Source organism: Bufo gargarizans, chromosome 10 (assembly GCF_014858855.1).
Source record: "Bufo gargarizans isolate SCDJY-AF-19 chromosome 10, ASM1485885v1, whole genome shotgun sequence".
NCBI lineage: Eukaryota > Metazoa > Chordata > Amphibia > Anura > Bufonidae > Bufo > Bufo gargarizans.
Genome location: NC_058089.1, coordinates 114,805,646 through 114,816,258, shown reverse-complemented (window position 1 = coordinate 114,816,258; position 10,613 = coordinate 114,805,646). Strand labels below are relative to the sequence as shown.

The 10,613-nt window shown below is 40.3% G+C and overlaps 1 protein-coding gene across 2 annotated transcripts in view; it reads right to left on the bottom strand.

The window, feature by feature from the left end:
• Positions 1–412: 412 nt before the first annotated feature.
• TSHZ3 (teashirt zinc finger homeobox 3) overlaps positions 413–10,613 on the bottom strand; it is an 82,673-nt gene continuing 72,472 nt past the window's right edge. For both annotated transcript variants that reach the window (XM_044269817.1, XM_044269816.1), the window contains one exon: positions 413–5,353. In XM_044269817.1, coding sequence (XP_044125752.1) covers positions 2,166–5,353 — 3,188 coding nt within the window. In that variant the 3' untranslated portion in view covers positions 413–2,165. The remainder of the gene's footprint in view (positions 5,354–10,613) is intronic.

The following is a 10,613-nucleotide window of genomic DNA, read 5'->3' as shown; positions in this document are numbered from 1 at the left end:
GTCCGTTTTGTGTTCAAGAAGAGTCAGTTCTATTAAGCAACTCCGGCATGCACATGGTCGGTATCTGTATTTTGCGGATCTGCCTGTTTTAGACCACAAAATACACAGTCATGTCATGAGGCCTTACTTGTAAAGGTGTTTTTTGTAATTTTTGGAAACTTTTATTTTGTATATTCAACTACACAATGCAAATGTTTTTTCCCAATATTTTCCCCCCACTCTGTCAATATCCTTTTTAAGTTTTTTTTTTTGTCCCATGAATTCCCCCCTTTTGCAATTTACTTATGCCCCAGATAGATAAAGGGAAACACCCGTCTCTGCAGACAATATATCTGTAATACCCTCGTTAGCTGGAAAACATTGCAAACGTAATTGTGAACATGAGTCAAAATTATATAGCAAAGGAAAAAAAGACAATTTTTTTTAATGCTGTTGTAGAAAAAAAGGTTATATGAAGAAGAATTATATAATGATATCTCATTGTCAACAACAGAAAAAAGGACACAGAGTGCATTACAGTGTCTGTGCTGTTTACATGCCAATATTGTATACACATTTTCCTTGTATGGTGTCAGCTGTCAGTTATTTCTGCAAATTAACTGCCAAAAATGGAGAAGAACAGAATCACTTAGTGAGTTGGTAACCACGGGTTACCTTTCATATGCTTTAAGATAAAGCGGCAGAATGGGATCTCGGGAAGATAATTAGACAAAACAAAACAGGAAAAAAAAAACTTACAAAAATGAAATAAAAAGGCATTCTACAATCTGGGCTAACAACCCGGGGTGCTTATAAATAAGTAAAAGAGGTTATATTACAGAATGCCTCTTCGTGTTGTAAGCAAAGTTTTCTAGTACAAACAGTTTTTATTTTATTATTTTTTTTTTTGTTTCCATTTTAAAGCATTAGCAATTCTCAGGAAATACAGTACACTTGTTTTAAATTATGCAAATACTCTTTTTTTTAACCCTTTGAGCACTGAGAATTAGAATATATTTGTTTCACATTAATAAATATAAAAAAAAGTAAAAAAAAAAAAGGTTTTGTGCAAAAAGAAAAAAACTAACAAATTAGCAGTGCCGGTTACGTATTCCTGTGGTTTGTGACTTCAATTCTTATTGGCAACAAATGATATTACATTGCTAATAAATATGCATAATTTAAACATGAACTTTTAACAATATAGATGTATAGTAAAGCAATCATAATTTTTTTTAGAATAATAGTTTTTGAATATTTTATAAAGACTATTTGTTGTATGCTTTGAATAATTTACACCATTTGGGTGAAAGAAAAAATAAAATAAAAAATAAAAAAAAGCAAACCTTTCTCACTGCCAAAAACAGTAATTCTTTTCGGTTGGCATTTAAAAGGTAATTAAGAAAAGAAATTTACACTATACATAGGCACAGCTTATGTTAAAGGGCATACTGCATTTACTACTTAAAAAAACAAGTCAGAATTGCAGGGTGGTTGGGATTAGGGCTAGTTTGGGGCTTCTGCTGATAACAAAGATCACAATCTCCAAAATGCAAGTCTGTACACTATATACAGTTTCTTTTTTAACTCTTTCCAAGCATAAGGGGTCAGTTGCGCATTGCACCGCGATGCGTTCAAGGTCCCAGGGAATAGTCATTTCAGTATGATAAAAAATAAAAGACTGCAGTTGTAGAATTGAATCATGACGTTGGATCTGAGCCAGTAGTTTTTATTTATAAAATAAATAAATAAGAATAAAAAGAAGGGCCTCCTTCCCCCAATTAACATAAAATAGTGCTCCAAAGTACTCAGAGGGCTAAAGGTCGAATGCTGAAAAAAACTAGCACACAGGTCAAATGAAAAATAGTGTACCAGATTTAGATATAAATGCTTAATAAAACTGTCCTGTTAATTCATGCAGTCGGGCGCACAACTATTCCAATTTACACGAGTCCCAAACTCTTCCCATAGCATTATAACCTTCGCGTGTTACCTGTAACAACAGCCGATTATGCACCTCTATTAAACACTGTACAGTTTTACAAAAACAGTTCACACTCCCAGAGAGAAAGACTCTCCAGAGACAATATAGGAACGTGTGCCAAGTATTGTAGCTTTAAGGCTTTTTCCTGACAGTTTTCCTCAAAGCAATTTACAGTCATTTTAACATAAAAAAAAAGCAAATACTACTGCTTTTCTAGCTCTGACACATATAGAAGGTGATCTTCTGGAGACTTCCCATGTGTTTTACTCAAATGCAGTTTCACAGCGTGCTTGCTCGCAAATGTCCGGTTGCAAAGCTTACACTGATAAGAAGTTCCAGTCTCTTCTTCAGGGGAGGATGGCACTAGCTTGTCAGAGGGGGATTTTGTTTGTGCTATCTGATTGTGTATCTGTTCACTAGAAAGTTTAGACAAGTCCCTTATTCTAAAACCTAGATGTGATTCAAGGTGACTGATGTACGTTGAGGGTGTCCTGATTTGCGAGGCGCAGTCATTACAAAAAAACACTGGATGCCCAGTGTCCAAGTTCTTGAGGAACTTCGTTCCACCTGTCCTTCGTAGCTGGTATTTCACATTAGCTAGCCAGTGACTAATTGTGGTCATCGAGAGTCCTGTAAACCTGGAAATGTGCATTCTTTCTTGAGGGCTCAAGTCCGACATGACATATTTCCCTTCAGATGTCTGTCGCAAACTAGCTGCAAACTGGGCTTGTAGGATAAGCAAATGTTGTGGGTTCCAGTTGGACTGGCGTCCTTTCCTTTTCTGGGCTGGTGTGTTTTCTTCTGGTTCCTCTATTGTGGTACCGTCAATGTCAGATTTTTCAGATATACTGTTAGGTGTAGAAGATTTTGATGTGTGGCTTTCTGTCAGGTTCTTCAGCATATCAGAAATATCTGACAAGGCATTCTCGCGCAGCGGTGAGTTTGACATGAATGACACGACTGCAGATGTCTTTGCTGTTGTCACTGTAGATGAAGAAGATGCAGAAGATGTCGATGTGGGTGACAAAAGCGTTGAAGCCAAAGAGCAGTTTTTGTCACTCTTTCCTTTCGTCAAATCTATGGGCTGGTCATTGTTGACATGATAAAAATAACGGTCTGTTAAGTGGTCTGCTTTTTTGGCTTGGATAGGTGGGGTCGCAACTGCAGCTTTTTCAGCCAAGCTGTTACTCATTTTAAATAGCATGCTCATGGGATCCAGAGCCGGCAGAGAGGGTTTAGCTGCCTTGCCAAGGTGAATGTTCATAACAGACTGCAGTGCACTTAATGGATTAACAAACGGTTGTTCTGGAGGGTGATCTGTTATTATAGCAGTGCTGCTACTTAAGCTGCCTATTATCGACTTGACGTGGTCCTTGCCATTTTCTACTGGCTCTAGAGTCGAGCTTTCCTTGCAGTTGTCTTTTTGTAAAACTGGACTGTTTTGCTGGCTTTTAAATACAACTTCATTCAGAACATCAGTTTTCGGAGGTTCACTAATCTCACTACCACTTGGAGATGGTGTTGCCCTTTTTACTGGTGAAAAATTCCCCTCTGGCTCCTTCATTTTCTCCTCCACTTTAGCTACTTTCTCTGTCACTTTCTTGACTAATTCCTCCATGGCATGGAAGTTAGTCTTTGGCAACGGGGAGGTCTGACTGCTTGGTGGTGACACCAGTGGCGGATTTTTGGTAGGTGACATAACATCACTATTACCAAACATTGGTTTTAATGGAGTACTTTTCCCTGAGGAGCCTAGTGATAACTTCATCATGTTGGGGAGCTGGTAGGCAGCATGGATGCTTGGATAGCCGCCCCAACTTGGAGTGCCATTCTGCGCTTTATTAATGGCAGATGTTACAGTATTTTCTAAAGATTTAAGGATATCTAACCCACCTTTGGGGCTTTCTTCTAAATCATTTTCAGTTAGGTAATGATACTTGGAAGAGACATCAAACTTTTCTTCTTCACTTGACTTCTCCTTGTCTTTGATTTTGTCATCTGGGATTACTTTATCTTTGTCAACTTCTTTTTTTATTTCAACAGTAAGTTTTGGTGAAAGTGAAGCGTTATTATTAGTGGGAGGTGTAAATGTGGTGGCAGCTAGCGGTACAGACTGTACCTTTTCATCCAGTAAAGAGGTTGGTGTAGTAGGGGCTTCCATGACAGGTTTTCCTTTCTTAAGCGCTGAGTTGGTCACTTTTATAAAATGTCCTGTGACCATCATGTGGGCAGTGAGTTCTTGTAATGTGTCGTGAGAGCTGCCACATTCCATGCACTTTAGTATCTGGGACTTCCTAGCTTCAAAATGCCAAGCATAACTGGCCCCATTCTGGTGGCCATACCTGTTATTTGGTGTAATATATGGGTTTGAATTCTTTTGCAAAACTTCATTTGCATCTGAAATAGTTGGTTTTGGCGTCCCTCCTGTCGAATCAGGAGAACTTGGAAGATCAAGTTCTAGAGAGAGCTTTTTCCTAGCAGCTGGGACAATTTTTGCTGCTACAGGGGTAACGGGTTCTTTAAGAGGCACTTTTTGGTAGTGTTTTGTTTTAATCATGTGAACACTTAGGTCCTGAAGAGATTCGAATGAATGACCACAGTACATGCACTTTAACACTTTTTGGGCATCTTCTTTTCCTTCCATTTCAAGTAATGAACGTTTACGTGGCTTTGACCAACGTTTTGGATTATTGTTATCAGTTTCATGGTTATCATCTCTGTAATGTCCCGTTTCATTCATGTGAACTGTCAGTTGTACTAGTGTATCATATGCAGCGCTACAGTCTTTGCAACGGAATTTACTGGCACCTGTGAAAATGGAACCATAGAGTTTACTGCTCTGTCGGTACAACTGGACAGTGCTGAAGAGGCTCGGCTCAGGTAGGACCCGGCACTGAGATACTTGCTGTAGCGTTTTAGCCATGGCTGTCTGGTGCCAGTCAAAACTTCCACAGCTGCTAGCACTGCTACTGCTGCTGCTACTACTGGCATTGTTCTTTTCTGAAGTTGACTGGTGAAGATTTAAGCTGAGGTTGGACCAGTAAGAATTTGATAGGAAATTATTGTAGACAGCTTTCATCTGCTCTAAGCTGTCAGACACATTGGAGTCCTCCAAAGGAGCCAAGATCTCTTTGCTCTCTTCTTCATTTTTGATGGAGCTACTTTCAAAGTCAGCCATGCGGTCACTGGTCTCACTGACGTGAGATTCGCTGTCCATCTCATGGTTGGAGAATTCTCCGGCAGGAGAGTGCTGGTAGCTCGGAGAGTTATTTGCGAATTCCTTTTCAGGACAGACATATTTTGCAGATGGCTCGCCTTCAACGACAGCGTCCTCAGCTTCAGCATCATCATCAATGAGGGCGGCTGCCTTCAACTCATCCGAGACATATGCTGCAAAATTGTAAAGAAAACATATATCAGAGAAGGTTGTGACCTCTTAAAATGTCAAAAACTTTATTTCCAAATTACATTAAAAAATTAAAATAAAAGCGAGCACATTTACAACTAATAATAAATAGTTAAACTGTGGCATTTCTTCTCAGAGAAAAACAGCTAAAGGAGAAAAAAAATCTCTTCAAACATAATTTGCCACCTTATTCTTCTCAAGGGGCAACAGCTTGAAATTAAAACTAAATTTGAAATTAATGAAGCACATTCTAGAGGTGGCATTCATTTCTAAAGTAATAAATTACTTGTATCAACCTTAGAGACAGCAGTTCCTGTCTGTCAATTAATATGTCTTATGCTTTTTCTACCCCTAATGCATTTCTTGACAGACAGTTTCACAATTTAAATTAAGCACATTTTTTTTTTACCCACAACGTTTCTGATCCTCAACCTTTAATAAACATAAAGTAGAGAACTATCAATATGATTTCGACAATGAAAGAAATTTACATCAATTACAATAAATTAAAAAATGATTTAGATTTTGTATGTGTCTTCCGTGTATAAAGAAAATGGCTTAAAAGCTTATAATCACTTTTAAGTAATGTAGGTGCAGATTCTGTATTCGTTAATTCATTTTCATTAACCCTTTGCTCTCCAAATAGCCTGTGGATTATCGGTAAAACTTTTTTTTATAAGTTGGTATCCTTTCCTGTAATTACTGTAAAAGCAAATATATCTCTTTATGGATTAGTTGAAAATATGCTTATCCCCATCTAGTCCACAAACCAAAAAGACTGAAGCATGAATGACTTGGATTGTGAGAAGAGAGTTTGAATGCTGTTAGAATCCAATCCCGTGGCTCTGTGTCCCCCCCCTAACATTCAGTGACATTTGATGGTGTATGCCCGGTGTGAGAACCACAGTGCGGTTCTATGTGGCCTTTCGGCTGCCAGCTTTAAAACCTTTCATTTGTGTCACTTAGACCTGCGCATCACAGCAGGGAGTCAAGTTCATGTGCTATAGAGGATGTACTGTAATTTCATAGTAATGCAGTCGACATGAGGTCAAAGGTACCAATCACGCTTATAAAAAGAAAAACGTCAGCCACTTTACATCAAAAAGCAATAGGTCAGCTATGTTCCAGGTCTCTATTCTATCAGAAGCAATAATGAAACGTTTAATACAATAATGGGAAAAATAAAGTTATACTCTGCTTTCGAGAGCTAATGCTGGGTTTCTGAATCATGTAACTCTGCCATAAGAATACCAGCATAGTTTGTCCCCAGCCCACTAATAGGAGGCTCTGTGCTGAGCGTGCATTGTTCTTGGCCATTACATATGTAATAAAACAACAGTAACTTATTGTTATCAGCACTGGGCCACTTATGAGACACAGAACAGCGTGTAGGATCCGAGGCCACAGAAGGGTTAAATCGTCAACCTACAGATGACAAATTCCAGAGGAGGATAAGCGATAGATCAGACATGTAACCTCTCCGCAGGGACGGCCCGGCACTTCCTGGGTGATTTTCCTTTGTGATTAAAGATGAGGCTTGTCGCTCCTCTGTGTATCATAACACTTTCACTACGGCCTATTACAGCACAAATTGATTCCCACCCACAAGAATTCGCCTGTCCTTTTGTCACAAAGGCTAGTGATGCCTCCACGCAATTTCTTTTGTATGAGTAACGTCACACTGTGTAGAATGCAGAATATACTTTATGGATTTTTGCAGACAAAATGTCGAGAGTTGAAGAAAGACCAAATGCTGGCAAGCTTTATATATTTTTTAGATTATTTGTATTTTTTGGTGTGTGGGGAAAGGGGGGGCGGGAGGGGAAAGAGCAGATATGGTCCCTTCCCCATGACAGGTGCTCAGATATGTGAACTAGTAAGGAAGCAGTGCAGCATCCACCCATCTCTTTAAATTCTTCTCCTAGACCCCTGGCCTGATGCTCTGGTTGGGCATAGGGAGCACTTCAATCAGAAATGCTCCATATCAGTACCAGCTATTTTAGCAAATGTTGGAGATGTATGGCTGATGACCATAATTCTTATCTTTATTTTAATTTTTTTTTTATAGGCAGGAGAATGTTGTCCACAAACAAGCAGATGCCATATTCCTGTCTTTAACCATTTTCAGATGGCAGATTTTGGTTTCGGAAGAATCTTCCGCAGGGTCAGCCTTGACCCTGATATTTCCACCGTGGAAATGATTTTTTAATATGTTGCATATAAGCATGCAGATTTAGCCCTATTCAATGGAGCTAGCCCCCATATGACCACCCACTGTCGTTTCTGCAGCAAGAATTGACATGTAAGTTTATTTTTCCACTATTGATTGCAAATCCATGAATATGTGAGCTACCATAAGGATTTCTCACAGAGATAACAGGAGGACAGTTTACTATATCTACCGTAGCAGGTATCACACAGATTTCAGCATAGAATATGTACAAAAATTTGTGAGAAAACTTCACTGTGTGAACATGCCCTAAGAGGACAAGATTATGAAGCCTGGATGCTATACAACATGGGCATATAGCTGCTCATGTGTACACTCTGGTATTTGTGCAGAAATAAGTAACATTTATACAACTGTTGGTATTTTTTATTATATATATGTAGAACTAAGGTGATAACATTTAGAAACTTTGCACGTACAAGAAGTTAGATATGTACATTAATGTCCCCTTCAGCCAAACATGGGCGCTTCACAGAATGGAGACAGTTGTCAGGAGACTTTCCTTACAGGACCCTTACCGTTACTTGTGTTAATGAAGTTAATTGAATTTACGATCAATAATGGTTAATTATTGCAATTTGACATTCAAAGATAAATGGCTGCAGGACAGAGGAATGTCTTGGTATGTGGGTCCTCAAACACATTAGACTGTGAGAGGGATCACACGGCAGTCCATTGATCCAGGTACAAGGCGATCGACCCGATAGCTCTGATGAATGCACATGTTCCTCAGCCACAAGTACATGTTCTACTAAACTGGTCTAACCCTTGTCACCAGCCAGATCTATATCAGCTATACCCTGCAAATCTATGGAGATAGATTAGAGAACTGATGCAGAAAAAAAAGAGATGCTTCAATAGAGGTGAACTTTTATTATATGGCGTATTAATGTAACCCTGCACTATGAGACTTTATTAATCAATCTGGATTAATGAAGATCCATCACAGCCAGGATCTTCTGCTACCAGCACAGGGTATGGAGAGTTGGACCTAGGTACCGGCACTCTACTATTGAGGTGTAGGTAGTAAGAGCACCACTCCAGGACCCAGTGCACCAGATCTGCTGTTGTGATGTCTCTTTATATCACATTATATAGGTCTTTGTTTGAAAATGAAATGACTCAAGCATTGCTCAGACTGTCTTACTGATTCATCGCTATATTTTCACCATCTGTAATCGTTGCTGGGTCTTTAGATCTCTGGGGGTTGTGCAATGAGTGCAGTGTTATAAATAAGACGTTTGAGGGCTGATGGCATGGGATGGGTAGTGAGTGATACGCACCCATCTGGAAAATCACTTGCAACAGTTTTACAAGTGAGATCTAAGATTAGTCCCATCGTTCTAGTTATTATATAGCAATAACTGAACACGTCATGGCTGACAGAGTCCACGTTATAAAAGTGCTGGAAGGCCCAGAACAGTACAACAGAGCCCAGCTGTAAATATGGCGGCTCCCAGTAACTTCATTTCATCGTATCCCCTTGAGTTCCACAATTCTGCAACATAAGAGAGCGCAAACTAGGTTTATGCAAGGTCTTTTGGCTGAACTAAAGCCACAGGATTTTATTAGTGTCATTCTAAATTTCCTCAGCTGTCAGTACTTTATAAGGTCGATATTTTTTTTTTTTTTAGCAGTGAGCGTCCATGTTTAAATACAAAATGTTTAGTGCAATCGCGATCCGAGACCATGATTCACTTCTGAGAGGGAGAAGAGAAACTGGCCACAGACCCAGAGCAGCTGTTGATTTTTTTGGGTTGGTCCAGACCAAACAATACTGTACCCCACTAAACAATACAGAGAAAACATTAATCTTGCTGTGAGATTTCAGTGACCTTGTAGTATTTTCATGTCTATACTGACTAGGAGGTGCACTAGAGAGGAAGCCAAGCAACTGATATTGTAACGATGCAATGTGTTTATCAAGCCACATGGTGATAAGTGTTGTGGAATAGATACATTGGCTGCCATATCGGAGGATGACTTAGGCTTTCCACCTTGCTTTTGCTGGAGCCTGTAAATCCATAACTGACTTGTGTTTCAGGTATCTGGATATAATGAACTCTAATAACCTGATCCCCTCTACTACACTAGACTTGGGGCTCTTTCACACTTGCGTTGTCCGGATCCGGCGTGTACTCCATTTGCCGGAATTACACGCCGGATCCGGAAAAACGCAAGTCAACTGAAAGCATTTAAAGACGGATCCGTCTTCAAAATGCGTTCAGTGTTACTATGGCAGCCAGGACGCTATTAAAGTCCTGGTTGCCATAGTAGTAGTGGGGAGCGGGAGAGCAGTATACTTACAGTCCGCGCGGCTCCCGGGGCGCTCCAGAATGACGTCAGAGCGCCTCATGCGCATGGATGACGTGATCCATGCAATCACGTCATCCATGCGCGTGGGGCGCCCTGACGTCACTCTGAAGCGCCCCGGGAGCCGCACAGACGGTAAGTATACTGCTCCCCCGCTCCCCACTACACTTTACCATGGCTGCCAGGACTTTAGCGTCCTGGCAGCCATGGTAACCATTCAGAAAAAGCTAAACGTCGGATCCGGCAATGCGCCGAAACGACGTTTAGCTTAAGGCCGGATCCGGATTAATGCCTTTCAATGGGCATTAATTCCGGATCCGGCCTTGCGGCAAGTGTTCAGGATTTTTGGCCGGAGCAAAAAGTGCAGCATGCTGCGGTATTTTCTCCGGCCAAAAAACGTTCCGGTCCTGAACTGAAGACATCCTGATGCATCCAGAATTTCTCTCCATTCAGAATGAATGGGGATTAAACTGATCAGGATTCTTCCGGCATAGAGTCCCGACGACGGAACTCTATGCCGGAAGAAAAGAACGCAAGTGTGAAAGAGCCGTAAGGCTACTTTCACACTGTTCTTTTCCGGCATTGAGTTCCATCCTAGGGGCTCAATATTGGAAAAGAACTGATCAGTTTTAACCTAATGCATTCTGAATGGAGAGCAATCCGTTCAGGATGCATAAGGATGTCTTCAGTTCAGTCTTTTT